The sequence below is a fragment of the Lissotriton helveticus genome, chromosome 4_1 (assembly GCF_964261635.1).
Source record: "Lissotriton helveticus chromosome 4_1, aLisHel1.1, whole genome shotgun sequence".
NCBI classification, from domain to species: Eukaryota; Metazoa; Chordata; class Amphibia; order Caudata; family Salamandridae; genus Lissotriton; species Lissotriton helveticus.
The window spans coordinates 73085349-73104478 of record NC_136063.1 but is presented as its reverse complement, the minus strand read 5'-3'; the positions used below and the strand labels follow the sequence as shown (position 1 = coordinate 73104478).

The window sequence follows — 19130 nt, the reverse complement described above, 5'->3', positions numbered from 1 at the left end:
CCACGCCGCCCTGTCCATGGCAGTGTGGGATAAAAAGGGATGAACCACTGTATGGGCTTGGGGGTGGCGGTGTGCAAGAATCGAGGCTCTCCACAGAAACATAGCAAGATACGGCAGGTGTGGGCGGATTACAGGGGCATCGAGTTAGAAACTGTATGGTCTATGCAACAAATGTTGAATGATGAAATTCGGTTGTTTATGGGATGAGAATGGATTGGGAGGGATGGAACACGTGGTCTAGTTCCTAGAATTGTTGTGCATCCTACTGCTAGAATATGGGTAGAGGCTGGGGTGGGGCTGAACGTACAGGTGTTTGCTCATGTCTTTTTCTTTTTGTATGTCGGCCTTCCAAGACGTGTTTAGAATTCATAATCAAGAAAATTGGTTTAAAAAAAAAATCGCTCTCCCTCTGAATCTGCTGGTGGTACCCTGGGCAGGCTATGATGAATGAACGGCCTTTGAACAGAGGCGGTTACAATACAGGTCAGAGATACAGGATTGTCTTTTGTGATATTAACAGACCCCGGCAGAGGACGAGGAGACGCTACTATCGCCTGGCAATGGAAGATACCAGTGTCTCCCAGTAAACTGGACGGTGTGTCTCACAGAATGTAGGTTGTATGTACAATAAGCCAACAAGGATCCAGGAGAGGTGCTATGTGCCCGTAATGTATGGCAAGCAGAGAGCCCCACGACTGTGATGCTTCGATAGACGCTTAGATACAAGGTCTAGAGAGCGGAGAAGCACCCTACAAGGGTAGCACAGCCACTGGGAGTCATAAGAGAACAAAGTAAAGTGACCAACACAGGCAAAGAAGCTGATCCTGTACTCTTACTCCGCATGTGCAGCACAGCCACTAGGAGGCATGAGGGTCCCACTAGGAGGCATGAGTGACCAATGTAAAGTCACAGACACAGGAACAGCAGGAGATCCCTCACTATTAATCAGTGTGTGTAGCACGGCCACTAGGAGGCACAAGCAAACAAACTAAAGCCACAAAGAAACAGATCCCTCGCCCATACTCTGCATGTGTAGCACGGCCACTAGGAGGCACGAGCGAACAAAGTAAAGTCACAGGCAAAGCAGTAGATCCCTTACTCTTCGAGCCTAGATTAGTGATCTCTTGGTCAGTAACTGGGGCAAGATTGAGCCCAAGGTCACTGGGCCCCATTTAAGGAACTTTAAGTGCTCCTAGCTGTTACACATAGTTTACACACTGCAGCACTGGGGGCATTTTCTAAGTTGTTGAAATGCCTGCTCTTCATGTCACTCCTAGCAACTGCAACAACAACAAGGTGATGGATGGAATGCGTGAACTGATCTCACCCACTGGCAATCGCTGGGCCACATCCCAATCCATTGTTTTTCGCCCACCACGCCACCTCAGTTTGGACACCGCTATAAAAGGGGACGGTCCAGCCCGAACTGCCAGGCCAGGTCCTCCCTGAACCGAAACACAAGCAACCCAGGACTAGCTTTGCCTTTATTATGGGCCCTTCAGTCAGGTACGGCTTCATCCCAGTGGCTGATGAACCCATAACTAGGGTGAAAACGGTCCTGGGTTGCTTGTGTTCTGGTTCAGAGAGGACCTGGCTTGGTAGTTCCTATTGGAGCAGGATCAAGACAGATTTACATATAGCTGGGTCCAAACTGAGGTGACATGGTGTACAAAATAACAATGGATTGGGATGCCGTCCCGAGTGAGTACTAGTGGCTGGGATTAATTCAAGCATGCCAGCCATCAGTTTTTTGTATACTTTAGTTTGTCTCCCTAAGTGGGATGGGTATCCCCAGATGTGGGTCCCGTGCACACTGCGCACTGAAACAAAGCTGTACCCGGCTGCTGAGCCCATAACTAGGGCGAAACAGGTCCTGGCTCGCTTGTGCTCTAGTTCAGAGAGGATCAGGCTTGGCAATTCAGGCTGGACTGTTCCTATTGGAGCAGGATCAAGACTGATTTGCATATGGCTAGGTCCAAACTGTGGTGGCATGGTGTGCAAAATGACGATGTATTGGGATGCGGTTCCCATGGGATTATCAGTGGCTGAAATTAATTCAAGCATTCCATCCAGCATAGTTTTGTGTAGTTACTGTGTCCCCTTAAGTGGGACCGTTATGCCCAGACATGGGAACCGTGCACACTGAGTCACTGGAACCAATCTCTACCTGGCTGATGAGCCCATAACTAGGGTGAAACTGGTCCTGGGTTGCTTGTGTTCCGGTTCAGAGAGGACCTGGCTTGGCAGTTCGGGCTGGACCGTTTCTATTGGAGCAGGGTCAAGACTGATTTTGGATATGGCTGGGCCAAACTGAGGTGGCATGGTGTGCAAAATAACTATGGATTGTGATGCGGTGCCGAGGGATTACCAGTGGCTGAGATTAATCCAAGCATTGCACCCATCACTGTTTTGTGTACTTATTGTGTCACTCTTAGCAACTGGGCATGCTTCTCAAAGGGCACCTACTAGAGAACCAGCTCCCAGTCAAGTAGACTTGCCACACAAGCTGTTGCTAGGATCCTGTCCTTGGGATGTTGCCACGAAGGCATCGTTTGTGTACGAGGAAAGTGTGGGGGGGGGCGGGGGGGAGGTTGAAGCAGAAACTACCTTTACACTCATGAGACGCAGAGCAAGTGTCAGCACTAGGAGAAGACAGCACAAGCCTACATTACATCTGCCTGGGCCTCCAAGTGGCAATACAGAGGACCGAATCTACACCGATAAGTAACTATGCTTTACCAAAAATAAAGACAAACATTATAGACAGCAGGATTTCAGATCTGCTACGTTATTAAATTAGAAACAACAAGATTGTCTTGGACAACAGGGAACAAACAAGCACGGCACACATCAGAAAGATGCAGTTTTACTAAACCTGAAGTGTGTAGCAACATCAAACCCGCAGGACCTCATATGCCTCATTCAGCTGTGTTTTTTGAAAAGGGACAAATGGGTACAAGTCATTCATACTAGGCTTATCTCACAAACACCCAGTGACAGCAGGCAATGACCCAACATGCACAGGGCGGGTTCCCTGAGAGGCTGGCCACCATGGAGCAGCAACACCTTACAATCAGCTGGCTGTAACACCAGTGACGTTCACAGGGGGCTTGGAACAGGTTACTCTGCGAATAGCGCCTGGCGCAGAACCATCTTTCCTCAGGAGCAGACATACAACACTGTTCAGAAACAACGCTTCTGCAGCTATCCTGACTCTAGTCATTTTGTACTTCTCTTTTTTTGGAACAGAACAAGTGCCCTGAAGCTGTCATTAGATGGTACTTGGCACTACACAAACCTTCCTGATGAATTTATCAATGAAAGGTTTCTGAAAAGGCTCAAGTGAGAATTGACTGTGCCACCATCCAGCATTACTAGGAAGATTACGGAGCACGGCTCAGCCAAACAAAGCTAAACAGTAGTCCACGCAAACAGCAACACACACCGTAACTATGTCAGCACCATGGTACCCAGGACACTGGAGTCCTGGACACAGCGGAGGTGGCTAATCTGGGCGAGCGTGACCAGGCAAGCACTGACCTGAGGGCTGAACCGGTAAGTTAGTGGGATTCGAGATCGTTAGATGTGTGTCTGAGCGCACACGGTCCTGGGGTCCGAAATACTGAGGGGCTGGGGTCCGAAAGACTGAGGGACCGGGGTCCCAAAGACCGAGGGACCGGGGTCCCAAAGACCGAGGGACCGGGGTCCCAAAGACCGAGGGACAGGGGTCCCAAAGACCGAGGGACAGGGGTCCCAAAGACCGAGGGACAGGGGTCCCAAAGACCGAGGGACAGGGGTCCCAAAGACTGAGGGACAGGGGTCCCAAAGACTGAGGGACAGGGGTCCCAAAGACTGAGGGACCTAGGTGTGTGTCCAAGCATGCATGGTGCTGATGTCTGAAAGACTGGTCTGAAAGAGTGAGTGACTGGGGTCTGAGGACCTTAAGTGTGTGTGTTCTTGGGCACACACTGACCGGAGGGCTGAACAGGCAAGTAACTGGGCTCTGAAGGCCCTAGGCGTGTGTCTGGGCATGCACAGTCCTGATGTCAGAAAGACTGAGGTCTGAAAGAGTGAGTGACTGGGGTCTGAGGACCTTAAGTGTGTGTGTTCTTGGGAACACACTGACCGGAGGGCTGAACCGGCAAGTAACGGGACTCTGAAGGCCTTAGGTGTGTGACTAGGCATGCACAGTCCTGATGTCAGAAAGACTGAGGTCTGAAAACAGTGAGTGGCTGGGGTTTGAGAACCTTAAGTAAGTGTGTTCCTGGGCACATACTGACACATGGTCTCAACCTGCTGGGCTCTGTAGGCCCCAGTTGTGTGTCTGGGTATGCACGGTCCTGATGTCTGAAAGACTTGAGGGACTGGGGTTTGAAAGAGTGACTGGGGTTGGAGGACCTCAAGTCTGTGTGTGTGTTATGTTTGCTCTCCCTGGGCTCGACGAAGCACTTGGTGAAGTGGTTCTATAGCTCGCTGTCTAAGATGACTCCAACCTTTGTCAAGGCTGCGACGGCAGTGGGAGGAGTATTGGATCGGGAAATCTCGGACTGGAATAGAGTTCTGGCTTACCCCAAGACAGTCTCAAGAAACACGAGATTAAAGTACGCACAGTTCAACTATTTACACATGATCTACATGACACCCCACAAAATCCAGGTTTCCTATGGTTGCGAACTACCCTGTTGCACGTGGTGCGATTATAGTGATGCAGATTTCATACATGTGACCTGGGCATGTATCGTGTTATGCCAGCTTAGGGACGCGGTGCTGTATTGGTGGCAGTGGGTGCCGCATTGGGACGTACACTTGACTCCATTGTTGAGATTTGCCTGCTAGGACTTTTCCCTCGACCACCCAAGCGGAAGATTTGGAATAGGTTTATTGATCTTGCCTTGGTCCTAGCCAGAAGGAGGATAGCAATGGCCTGGATGTCTATTGGTGGGCCCGCGGTGGGAGCCTCGGTGAGAGATATACCTCAGTGGGCTGGGGCAGAGGGACGAGTCCTATTTAGAGAGGAATCACGGGGGATAAGACGTTGCCCCATAGCGGAACAATGGAGGGAGGTCTTTCATACCTGGGAACGCACTGACCGCGATCCACTTGACGATACCCAAAGCCAGGGTGAGATACAAGCAGGTGAGGGCTCACCCCCGTGGATGGGACGACTCGTGGGGAGGGGGGGCTGCTGTGCTGTGATCCCGAGACTGGGTGGGACACTACAGGAGGAGTCTAGCACAACTTTCAATTGGAATGGGATATGGAAGATGCCTGCTCTGTCCCCCCCCCCCATCCCTTGGCCCCCCTCAGCACACAAACATGACCAGACTGGGAAAGATTTCAGAAAGAGTGAGTGACCGGGGTCAGAGGACTTTAAGAGTGTCTTCCTGGGCACACACTGACCTGGGGGCTGACCCGACGAGTGATTGTGCCCTGAGAATAATCGAATTCTCATCAGGCACATGATTCGTCCACTCCGTGCTTACCCTTCATGGGGGTTCACACTTGCATTGGTCTGTATAATTCTCCTGCTCCCCACAGGTTTACCCCCCACTGCCATGTGTCTTTCATTACCGACTCGCATCCCCCGTTCATGCACAATCCACGCTCTGACAGCCATACCTTTCTTCTGCCCCTCCCGCATCTTTATTTCCAGGCCTCGTGTATCCTTAGTTCCATCACCAAGCTTCATTTACTCCTTCACAACTTCAATCAAATTCTGGAGCATCATGAAAGCTGAAACTACCACACCCATGAACGAATTCAAGTCCCGAACGTAACATTTTTTTGCGGTATTTTTTTTTATACCACAGGAATGTGCCCAAGGGCTTTAGAGCACTTTACAAGAGCATCGAATTATAATACACAAGATCGGAGTCACTTTTTTTAAGGCACAGGGAGATTAAGTGATTTGCCCAGGATCACAAGATGTTGAGCCAACACCAGGAGTCTACCTGGTTGCCCCATCGGTTCCCACATCGACAGCGGGGCTGTGTAAGTTCAGGACACGGCACATCTTGTGCTAGCTGTAATTACCTCATTCTCACTAAAGCACTACTGTGTAACACACAAACAAACTTAAAAACCACAGATAACTAACTACATTATCTTCAGAAAACTACTCAGAAGTTGGCTGATCCCGCATAACCACCATACTCAAACATAAATATACAGCATATCTCTCTGTATATAAGCATTTATTTGGACTATAGAGGAGTACCCACATATGGGAATTGCTTTGTATAAACGTGTATAATAATTATGTTTAATTAGAAATAGATATTCGTTAGTTCAGCTTAACAAATGTATATATTACTTATGGTTATATTATTCTGTTTAACATGTATGTCACTACATAAATAAGTATTTTTTTTTAGCAGAACTCTTTATCTATGATTGCTTCACTAATAAATTACAAAACTAATAAATTAAATTACAGCAACACTAGAAAGTCTGAGTTTTATTATATACAACTTAAATCTACATAAATTACTATATCTACACTATATATATATATATATATACACATATATATATATATATATATATATATATATATATATATATACACACATACATACACTTAAAGCTGGACAGGTTACCCCATACCTAAAAAAAACGTGGGCAGATCAAGACGACATTAAGAATTTCTGCCCAATCTCCAACATTTCGACCTTGGCCAAGCTCATTGAGAAATGTGTCCACCTTCAGCTTTGCAATCACATAGAACTCTTCTAACTACTAGACCAATTCCAATTTGGCTTCCGTCACGGTAATGGTACAGAATCCGCCATCATCCACATTGTTGCTGATGCACTCAAAATGCTGGATCAGAACAACGTCTAATCCTCCTCACCCTATCGTCAGCTGTTGACACAGTCAAACATAACTGCTTACTCGACCTAATAGAACATAGGATGGGGTTTTCAGGGCCCTTCCTTAATTGGTTTGCATCTTTTCTCCACAATAGAACTCAAAGATTCAAGGTCAACTAATCTATTTCTAACCCTTTCTCAGTCAATCTCGGGGTTCCGCAAGGGTCATCACTTTCTCCAACTCTCATCAATCTGTTCATGGAGCCTCTAACTGAAATTTTAAAACTATCCAATATCCACTATCATATGTACGCTGACGCTACCCAACTGTACCTGAAAGTCTCCTCCCCATATGATATCAGCACCCTCAACACTACCCTACTGAGAGCCCAAAACTGGTTAACTCTAATTCATCTCAAACTTAATGTTCTGAAAACGGAATTTCTTTTAAGCCCCACCCACACATTCTCCTGTTATCTTTGAATGGATGAATCCGCTAACAGCTCTTAACTGCATACCATGTATCATTGACTCCACAAGTTCCTTGGGCATAATACTCGACAAGAGCCTGAACATTCAAAAGCATATTACGGCCCTCACAAAGGGAGCCAATTTCTAAATGAGCATCCTAAGGAAAACTAAACCTTCCCCCCCCCCCCCCCCCCCCCCCAAGACTTCAAATCAGAGGTGCAATCGCTGGTGATCTCCAAGTTGGACTACAGTAGTGCAACCCTCTGTGAACTCCCAAGATCCAAGATGGGAACACTCAGGGCCTCTCTTGACTCTACTGCTAGACTCATCACCAACTCAAAAAGATACCACCATATTACACCGGAGCTTAAAACCCTAAATTGGCTCCTTTATGAAGCAAGGATACAACTACAAATTGCTTACATGACTCAAAGCATTACACTGCAACAACCCACCATACCTCGTACAAAAACTTGTACTATCGGGTGGCACCAGGACCTCCAGAAGTACCCTTCTACTGAAGCCGCGAAAATTCCGTAAATCAAAAACTTATAATCGAGCCTTCTCAGGTATCACTCCGAGAATTTGGAACTCCCTGCCTCTAGAAATCAGGACGATCCCTTCAACTATTGACTTCAAAAAGGAAGTTGAGGCGCTTCTTATAAACAAATTTTTGCCCTGAATCCCCGTGCCTTATACGCACTCAAAGACTTGGTCTCCTCTCCGGTTTTACAAGTCTTTACTTTTACTGTATTGTCTTGCATCATCTCATACCTCTTTTACTATTCAGATCTCCCAAAGAAGCTTTTCTAAACTCTTCCCTGACTATTTCCCACCCCCTCCCCTCTACTCATCCCCACCCTCCTCCTACTGCTATGAGCTCCAAAAAAAAAAATCCAACAGACCAACATGGCCACCACTTAAATTAATGTCATATTTCCCTATACTAATTCACCACTAATCCTGTTTGGGTTACGGAGTAGCGTGCTACCCGCCAATAAGTGCTTCAACACCCTCATAAGGGGTAGCAAGCACTATATAAATGCAAACCCGTCCCTCTTCTATCTCTCTTCTATCCTTTTTCAATCCAAATAAACTCCCATGTCCAACGCTCAAATTAATTTCATATCTCCCTATACTAATGCACCACTAATCCTTTTTGAGTTCCGGAGTACCATGCTACTCGCCTAAAAGGGCTGTGCAGACCACTGGTGCAGCGGGGTCGTGTATGTCCAGGACACAGCAGACCAATGGCGCTGAAGGGCTCTGTATGTTCAGGACACACACAGCAGACCAGTGGCGCAGTGGAGATGTGTACGTCCAGGACACGGCAGACCTCCGATACAGCCCAGCTGCGCACGTCCAGGACATGGCAGACCTCTGGCGAAGCTGGGCTGTGTACATCCAGGACACGGCAGACCTTTGGCGCAGCTGAGCTGTGTACATTTTTTTTTTGCATATTTATATAGCGCGAACTCGACACAAAGGTTTTGGAGCGCTTTACATGAGCACCGTATTTACATTACACAATTAGGCATGGGGAGACTAAGTGATTTGCCCAGAATCACAGGATGTGGACGCGACCCCGAGGCTTGAACCCTGGTTTCCAGCACCAAAGTCGGCAGTCTAGCCGACGGACCACAACCTCTCCCCAACCAGGACACGGCAGACTGCTGGTGCAGCTGGGCTGTGTGCGTCCAGGACACAGCGGACCGCTGACGCAGCGGGCTGTGTACGTCCAGGACACGGCAGACCGCTGGCGCAGCGGGGCTGTGTACGTCCAGGACACAGCAGACCGCTGGCGCAGCGGGGCTGTGTACGTCCAGGACACGGTACACCACTGGCGCAGCGGGCCGTGTGCGTCCAGGACGTGGCAGACCACTGGTGCAGCGGGCCGTGTGCTCCAAGGATGCGGCAGACTACTGGGGCCGTGGAGCCATGCAGACCGCTTGCATTGCGGGCCGTGTACATCCAGGACACAGCAGACCACTGGCACAGCGGGGCTATGTATGTTCAGGACACAACACACCACTGGCGCAGCGGGGCTATGTATGTTCAGGATATGGCAGACCAAGGGCGCAGCAGAGCAAATGTACGTCCACGACACAGCAGACCACAGGTGCTGTGGGCTGTGTTGTCCATACATATACTAGTGAGATACACCGCTCCCGCTTTTGTTACAGGGGGCTGATATTGCAGCACAGCTGCAAAACCAGCCCCCAGTAACAAAACCCGCCCCCACCCATCCAGCCCACCAGGGAAACGCCCAGGGCCACTACGGCCAGTCTGGCCGAGACCACTGGTGCAGCGGGCCGTGAACGTCCAGGATACAATAGGCCCCTGGAGCAGCGGGCCTTGTACGTCTAGTACATGGCAGACCACTAGCGCATCGGGCCATTGTACGTCCAGGACACAGCAACCAGTGGGGCCATTTGCGTCCAGGACACAGCAGACCACGGGCGCAGCGGGCCGTGTATCTCCAGGGCATGGCAGACCACTGGTGCAGTGGGGTCATGCGCATCCAGGGCACGCCAGACCACTGGTGCAGCGGGGCTGTGCACGTTCAGGACATGACAGACCGCTGACAGAGCACTGGCGCAGCAGGCACAGAGTACGTCAATCATTTAATTAAGCTGGGGTCATGCATTCACCTCCATACACACACTACATCAACACATGGAAAGCTCCCATGCCTTCTGACAGCTACTGGACTATTTTCAGTATTTCATAGTACTTTGTGCCTCACTGAATTAAAAAAAAAAATTTTTTTAAAACATTCTACAAATCTAAAAAGACTAATTGGAAGGTTAGTGATCAGCTAAAAACATTTCTATATCTTCATTTTCTTGTTGAAGCAGATTGCCTGTGTTAATTTTAGGAAGATCAGAAAGTGCTAGAAGGCCCAGAATTATTGTCATCGTTTCCCTTCGGAATCAGGGCTCCTCGTTGACCAGAGTAAAATGGCCAGTGGATTGGGATGTTACTCGTATTGTTTAGAGGCGGGTTCTACTGGCCGGCAGGTCGGAAGTAGATTAATGAGCAGTGACTGGCAAGGAGTTACGGTTCTGTGCATGAGGACCCTGCTGTGTGTTCGGGTCTGCTGTCTAATTCTTCAGTGCTCAGCTTCAAGCGCTTGTCATGTTTGGAGGCACCTGTCCTAATTATGACACCCTGTTGCCATTCTACAAACCACTGTGTGGATGTAGGTGAACGGATGTACCACAGAGGTGGCAAAGGCTTAGCCACCCCGACAGAGGAGACGTGTTATGCACAAAGAACATGCCTAAATGGGAGTTTACTGTGGGAGGCTGTTAAAGTGTGGTGTGCTGTTGGGATCCCATTCCAGCCATGTAAGGCACATCTGGGCTGTGTGGGTGCCTTTGTTATGCTGTGTGTAGTAAGCGTATGGTTGGGTTCACCCAACAGGTGGAATGTCCTCCATACAGTTACAATAAGTTCTGGTCTTACTCTCTGTCGCTCAAGGGCATATTATCATAGAAATACAGTGAATAGAGGACCCTAACAACCTACACTCCTAGGCACGACTCCATGCAGATCTGCTAAAACAGGATCAAGACAGTTTCATATCACCGAACAAGCCACTGCTTCAAGCACTGATCCATTCGAGACCGACCACCATCCAAGTGTGAGTGATAGCCACATAGACGAGCCCTAAACGTCCGTAACATACTGACACCCACGTACAATCATAGGTCAACTTGATGTTACGTGTCGATCTTTCCTGCCCATCTCAAAAAACAATTTCAAAAAGTGGCATTTCCTCTCTCAACATCGAGAGTATCTCATTTATAAGTCCAGCGATTATCCCTTAGCCCCCTCTTTGGAAATGTTGGTATGGGACTGAGCCAAGCAAATTTCCCTTCTAGCAAGAAGCAACAGATAAAACAGGAGGGACCACTGTGCTACGTCTAACTTATAGCAGGTTTGCAATGTCTCTCCCAAATAAGACCAGTATGGAATTGATCGCAATAGCAGCTCGGAAAATCCCGGCAAGGACCATGCTCGCATCTTCCCAGAACATCATAAGCGAAGGACAGAAAAAGAACATATGTTCATCGTTTTCCTCGAGGTGACCACATCTTCTACACCCCGAAACTTGTTTTTTTGTGAATCTCACCACCTTGAGACCAGAAAACCCTATTAAGTGTAAATTTTAAAAAAAATTAAATTTGCTGGTCTAACAACTTGACATAGGAGCCTGAGAGATGATTGCCACAAATGTTGTAAATCCATCCCTGGCATCCTACCTATCCCTAGCCAGACACTTACTATCCTTGGCATCCTACAACATCCAATAGAACATGGATATCTCCTCCTTTTTAGAATGTGTGTCCTGTAGCCTACTTTTGACCTCCCGGAGGCCTCCAATTTCTTGCTTCTCGCCATATACCAAGAAAGTAGCTGCACATATTTGAACCTTGAAAGCCGGCCCATGGTCTCGCTAAACACTACCTCCCAAGGCACCAGGCCCTGCACCAGGCCCTGCACAGTGAAGATATCCCGCCCACAGTACTATTCCGGGGTCCCGCAAAGGAAGACTCCAGCTTTCTTGCAGACATTCAGGCGTGCACGGGTAGTCCTAGATAGGGGAGAAATCCGAGTAGTATTTTATGCCCAGGGCCTTCCTGATTGTATACCAAAGCCTGATGGCTGCATTTACACCCTTTAGCCTGACTTTTTTTTATATTTTGGGTCACCAAACTTGTAAAGCAGACCACAAGTCCCCAGACTCCACAGGTCTTTGTCATAGCCGTTAGCAACCGACCTCAAGTAGTAGAATCTGGGGTCACCCAAATAACATTCTATAGTTCTTGATCTGAAAAGCATAACATGCTTTTCTGATTAGGATTAAGACAGTTTGTCCTACCTGGAGCTGTAAGTACACACCATGCCTTCTTATGAGGATTTGTGAAGAGCTTTCAGGCATTATTATGGCACACAGAGGCTCTGGTAATCGGAGCACCCTTATGTGTGACTGGTGTTTAGGGGGTTACAGAGATGGGTCAATGCTAAATGGTAGCCGGTGGCCACCCATTTTTGGGGAGAGGCCTATTATGTATGGCTCCATGACTCATTTACCCACCTCTGCCCCCCAATAGCTGCTGCACAGGAGAAGCATAGGAGTTACGCAGGTAGAGTAGGAGTTTCCACAACACAAACTGCAGAAGGGGAGGTATGAAGACAGAGACATTTCCACCTTGCAGTTCCAAGTGATATTATAGTCAACCTGAACTTCGCTCGTGCAAGATGTGACTGGGCACCAGTAAGTGGAAAACAACTGTAAATACTTAGTCGTCTACAATTCTTTACTGAACATATTATGGGTGGGTACCAGAGAGGATATACAACAAACAGATTTTTTATTATTCTACATTTTATTGACCTTGGCTTTGAGATTTGCCGCAAATTTAAATGGGATCTCCCTGTGCCTCCCCCACTTACTCCTATCTCTCACTGCGTGGTTACAGTCAATAAGAGCACGTACCCTAAATATGAATGAGTTGATAAGGGCCCCACTTCTAACCAGTGACTCTAAAGTAGCAGAGCTAACACATTCTATTAAGGCTTTTAACTAAAAAATTCTATATTTTCAAAACATTTCCAATTCCTCAACTAAGAAAACATGTTTACACTGCTCAAAATATAGGCGGATCTTATTTGTGTATAAAATGTCTACATTTAAACCTCTACACTCCGATGATCTGGGATTTGAACTGTAGCATGCTTTATTTTCTTCATGGGGAGAAGAATATAAATGTTTGATCAAATAAAAGGATAATTGAATTCAATGATGCTGAACAGTCGAGTGTCAGTGAATGCCAGGCAGCCTATCATGAAGGCATTCAAACTAGCAGGGAATGGCATTTGCTTGTAGAGTTCGGAGTTGTCCGCACATTGGTAGATGAAGACACAAAGGAACGGGCATGCAAGAATGGGTGTGCCGGGATCTGTTTAAGCCGGATGATATGTTGTACAAATATTTCAGTGCTGGGGACAGACTTGATGGAGAGGGCTGAAAGCTGGCACCAAAACGTATGTTATCACGAGGTCAGAGTACAACATTTCCTCCTCCCCAGTCTGTATAAACCCTGTGTCGCTGGTTCCAAAGTCTCTCCCAGGGATGCAACTTATATGCCCCCCATGTGTCACAATAATGACCCCCCCTCTACCACAAATGATTCCTATATCTGCCCTTAGGTGTCACAGTAATGACCTCCCACCCCCAGGAAGGCACCTTATGTCTGCCACCCTAGTGTGACTGTGACGCCATTCCTCTCCCAGGTATGCACCTTATATATGCACCCCCATGTGGCACAGTAATGCCCCCCTCCTCTTCCAGGGGTGCACCTTATATATGCACCCCCAGGTGTCACAGTAATGCCCCTCCTCTGCCTGGGGTGCACCTTATATATGCACCCCCAGGTGTCACAGTTAATGCGTACATATACTAGGAGTCAAGAGGGAAATACAGGACTAGGTCGCCCTCCACTCAGTCAATCAATAATCACAAAAAGACCTGGTCCTAAGGGCAATTTGTCTTATGGAACTGTGAACATCTATGGATTGCCAAAAGATCATTCCATCCACACCTCTAATTCTAGAGATTATTACCGTGTTCCAGTCTATTGCCAAGATAAAAGATAGCCATTCTCTGATAAACAACACAGGACATACATCCACTAGAAGGACAACATTTGAAAAAAATGTGTGAATAGCTATATGACACCTCACGGGCGCACCACCAATGGGACCCCTGGTTGGTACTCACCAGGATGGCCCTGTTCTCATCATCGGTGTCACCTAGCTTAACGCCCCTGCTCTCTCCCAGGGATGCACCTTTTAGCTGCCCCTAGGTGTCACAGTTAATGCCCATGCTCACTCTCAGGGGTGTACTTTATATCTCACCCTAGGTGTCACAGTTAACGCCCCTGCTCGCTCCCATGGATGCACATTATATCTGACCCTAGGTGTCACAGTCAATGCCCCTGCTCTCTCTCATGGGTGCACCTTATATCTGACCCTGGGTGTCACAGTTAATGACCCTGCTCTCTCCCAGGGGTGCACCTTATATCTGACCCTAGGTGTCACAGTTAATGACCCTGCTCTCACCCAGGGGTGCACCTTATATCTGACCCTAGGTGTCACAGTTAATGACCATGCTCACTCTCATGGATGCACATTATATCTGACCCTAGGTGTCACAGTCAATGCCCCTGCTCTCTCTCATGGGTGCACCTTATATCTGACCCTGGGTGTCACAGTTAATGACCCTGCTCTCTCCCAGGGGTGCACCTTATATCTGACCCTAGGTGTCACAGTTAATGACCCTGCTCTCACCCAGGGGTGCACCTTATATCTGACCCTAGGTGTCACAGTTAATGACCATGCTCTCTCTCATGGGTGCACCTTATATCTATCTGCCCCTAGGCGTCACAGTTAATGCCCCTTCTCTCTCCCAGGGGTGCACCTTTTAGCTGCCCCTAGGTGTCACAGTTAATGCCCATGCTCACTCGCAGGGGTGCACTTTATATCTCACCCTAGGTGTCACAGTTAACGACCCTGCTCTCTCCCATGGATGCACATTATATCTGACCCTAGGTGTCACAGTTAACGACCCTGCTCTCTCCCATGGGTGCACCTTACATCTGACCCTAGGTGTCACAGTTAATGTCCCTTCTCTCTCCCAGGGGTGCACCTTATATCTGACCCTAGGTGTCACAGTTAATGCCCATGCTCACTCTCAGGGGTGCACTTTATATCTCACCCTAGGTGTCACAGTTAACGACCCTGCTCTCTCCCATGGATGCACATTATATCTGACCCTAGGTGTCACAGTCAATGCCCCTGCTCTCTCTCATGGGTGCACCTTATATCTGACCCTGGGTGTCACAGTTAATGACCCTGCTCTCTCTCATGGGTGCACCTTATATCTGACCCTGGGTGTCACAGTTAATGACCCTGCTCTCTCCCAGGGGTGCACCTTATATCTGACCCTAGGTGTCACAGTTAATGACCCTGCTCTCACCCAGGGGTGCACCTTATATCTGACCCTAGGTGTCACAGTTAATGTCCCTTCTCTCTCCCAGGGGTGCACCTTATATCTGACCCTAGGTGTCACAGTTAATGCCCATGCTCACTCTCAGGGGTGCACTTTATATCTCACCCTAGGTGTCACAGTTAACGACCCTGCTCTCTCCCATGGATGCACCTTATATCTGACCCTAGGTGTCACAGTCAATGCCCCTGCTCTCTCCCAGGGGTGCACCTTATATCTGACCCTAGGTGTCACAGTTAATGCCCCTGCTCTCTCTCATGGGTGCACCTTATATCTGACCCTGGGTGTCACAGTTAATGACCCTGCTCTCACCCAGGGGTGCACCTTATATCTGACCCTAGGTGTCACAGTTAATGACCATGCTCTCTCTCATGGGTGCACCTTATATCAATCTGCCCCTAGGTGTCACAGTTAATGCCCCTGCTCTCTCCCAGGGGTGCACCTTCTAACCTGCCCTCTGGTGTCACTAGTTGCACGTATGTCCTTCCCCAGGTGTCACGGTACTCCCCCTCCCAGGTATGCACCTTCTATGCACCCTCTGGTATCACAGTAATGCCCCTTGTCTCCCTTTCATCCTATAATCGGCCCCGAAGGTATCACAGCACTGCCCCCTCCAAGGGATGCGCCCCCTGGAGTCACAGTAATGCCCCTTGTCTCCCAGAGGTTCACCTTATATCTGCCCCTGGGTGTCACAGTTAATGCCCCTGCTCTCTCCCAGGGGTGCACCTTCTAACCTGCCCTCTGGTGTTACTAGTTGCGCTTATGACCTGCCCCCAGGTGCCACGGCACAGCCCCCTCCCAGGGATGCGCCCCTTGTATCCCAGTAATGCCCCTTGTCTCCCTTTCCACTTATAATCTGCCCCAAAGGTATCACGCCCCTGCCCTCTCCCAGAGATGCATCTGCACCCCAGGGATCACAGCAATGTCCCTCCACTCCCAAGATTCGCCTTGCCCCTCAGGTGTCAGGGTGATGCCCCTACTCTCCCACAGATCAACCCCCCCCCCTCCTCCCGCCCCCCCGGGGTGTCATGGCATAGCCTGCTCTCCCTGGGTGAACCTTATATCTGCCCCTTTGTGTCACAGAAATGTCCCCGCCCCTCTCCCAGGGATGCATCTTATTTACATCCCCTGGTGTCATGGTGATGCCCCTTCTGTCCCACAGATTCACCTCCTACCCCACCTCACCCCCTCTCATGGTGTCACGATAGTCTCCTCCTGTCCCACAAGTATACAGTATACCCCCCCCCCCTGACAGGGGACCCCTCCCTCGGGCACCCCCAGGTCCCACAGCGCTCCCTGCCCCCGGGGGCCCCCGCCCAGCCCGCCCCCCGGGCCCACCTTCTTGTCCCAGATCTGCAGCGGCTTGCTGCCGATGCTGTAGAGGATGGAGAGGAAGCCGCTCTGGAAGGTGTTCTTGAACATGGCGGCGGCGGGCGGGTGTCTGCGGCTGGCTCGCGCTGGGCTCTCCTGCTCCCCGGATGTAGCCTGCCGCGGCGCGTGCTGCCTCCTCTCGCTGGCCTGCCCCTCGCGCTCTGACTCCGACTGCGCTCGCTCCGCGCCTCGCGCCTCCCCCCAGTTGCTATGGCTCCGGCGCGAGTCCCTGGCTGCGGCCTTGTGTTTACACACACCGGCCTCCCGCGCGCCGTCACCTGGGCGACAGAACGCAGTGGAACCGGAGAGAGGGGGGCGTGGACCACACTGACAAGCGCCTTCAGGAGACACAAAGGAGGGACTATTGCAGATCGACCATAGACATAAAAGAGAGACGTGCGCTCAAACTGCTAGTTGTAGTGCTGTACTTTAGCTCGGTGTCAATCCATTACATTGACACAAAGAAGGGACTAGACCGGCTTAAACACAAAGGACGGACTATTGTAACTATGTTGACTAGGGGTATTCCTAGTTTTTATTGCCCTGAGCTGTGCCTTCAGGGCAACACTCTCTCCGAATTCAAAATTACTACTTTTCAACCCGCCCTAAATAAACTTGGGGCATTTAAACTTTCCCCAAAATATTCCAGGACTGGAGTTACATTAGTAAATAACCCTTCTGGAATATGTGGGGGAAAGTTCAATTTCCCCCAAATAAAACCAAGCACTTAAGACCATGGAAAGCGATAAATATCAGAAATGACAGCCTTTTAACTAATAATAAGCTCCCAAAGGACTAGGAAGCTGCTGCAAAAGCCCTGGGGCAGATTTACAAGCCCCTTACGTCACTTTTACGATGCCGTTGCGTCACGTTGTAAAGCACTGCGCCACATGAAACCTGCGTCAATTTTCATGTGGGCATTCCGTCGCAGTGTGGGCGTTCCGTCGGAGGAAAGCCTCAGAAAAGTGACGCAGTGAAATCTACAAGGTTCCATTCACTCAGTCACTTTTCCGACACCGCTGTGTCAAAACCTTGTGCATACTTGAAGCAGGCGTAAGGCGTGACACAGCATGTTGCAGATCGGCTGGGTTGGAACAGTGCTGGAGTTGCGTCGCGCCCGCGACACGACTCTTGCACTGCGCCAACCTTACGTCGGCAGATAGGTCACACATCTACCTAACCGTGAGCCACAGCACGACGCATTGTAAATGTGGCACATCCATGGTGGCGAACGGGTAGTTTTGCGTGACGCATCTTTCTTGGCGCATCCCTGCTGATTTGCAAAAATGCGCCAGAAGTTGTAAGTCTGCCCCCATGAAATTTAAAATCACTAGCCTACTGTCCCCTCCTAATATTATTGTAACAGGAAGAGGATCTGAGCGGTACCATTTTATTTTTCATGCCAGCAAAAGGCTTGTCTTTTCAAACTGCATAGAAATGGAAATTGCCACCCAGAAGATCATTCATCGTACATACGGCATACTATTTAGAATCATTCAATGTGAACTGTAAGGTTCAAGTGTAATTATTGTTCAGGGACCTTTTCTCCCCTTTCTGTTTTCATACTGCTTTTCTAAAAAGGTTTTTATTTTTGGCATTCATGAAACAGAAGAGTTCTCTGCAAAACAACAATAAACTCATGGGTAATATTAGACTATGATGAGCAGAGTAAGGTGCCTGTGGGGCATACTTAGTCTGCCAAGATCATGGAATCATACTAGTTTATAGTTGCCAACTGTCCCAATTTTGCAGGGACAGTCACGGCAATTTGGAGACTGTCCTGTATAATATTGTTTCAGAAACTGTTCCTCTTTATTACACACAGGTATGCAAACTAGAACTTTCTATCTGCAGCAGCCCTGTGATGCAAGGTGTCCCTTGATTTTGTTTTTCCGAGTTTTGGCAACTATGCTTTTGCACTAGCCACACTGTGTTTTAGAGAAGAACCAGTGCTTTCCTAGGTGTCAATAAAAAGATAACAAGCAGATTACATAGTAATTAACTAAGTCAGTGCTGGACTCACTCACCTGACTGTGTGTCTACAAGTGCATCCCCTAAGAGTGCCTGACACAAGCTGAGTGAAGCAGCAGAGGAGTTTTTGGTACAGCTGATCACTTTAATGTAATAACAAAACTATTGAATGGCGCTACCAAACACATGCATGCTGCATTTGTCAAGAATCTCTGATGGGCGTGCGATATTATAAAATGCACAGGGTCAAGTGTTTTTGAAAAGTCAAGGTTGGAGTTAATATGAATTATACCTGTTACATAGATAATACAGAATGCAGCACAGGATGATAATCCTCCGCAGCTGGAAAAAAGATTCACAGACCCTGCACCCCTGCATGTGAACATTTTGGTCTGTGCACTTGGCATGCAGTGGTTCAGCCTGGCACA

The 19130-nt window shown here is 48.7% G+C and overlaps 1 protein-coding gene across 1 annotated transcript in view; it reads right to left on the bottom strand.

Annotated features, from left to right (window-relative positions):
* The window catches only part of LOC144828334 (cilia- and flagella-associated protein 20), a 34406-nt gene extending 17345 nt beyond the window's left edge, over positions 1-17061 (bottom strand). Inside the window, exon 1 of the mRNA XM_078686450.1 lies at positions 16699-17061. Within this exon, the coding sequence (XP_078542576.1) occupies positions 16699-16782 (84 nt within the window). The 5' untranslated portion in view covers positions 16783-17061. The remainder of the gene's footprint in view (positions 1-16698) is intronic.
* Between the last annotated feature and the right edge of the window lie 2069 nt (positions 17062-19130).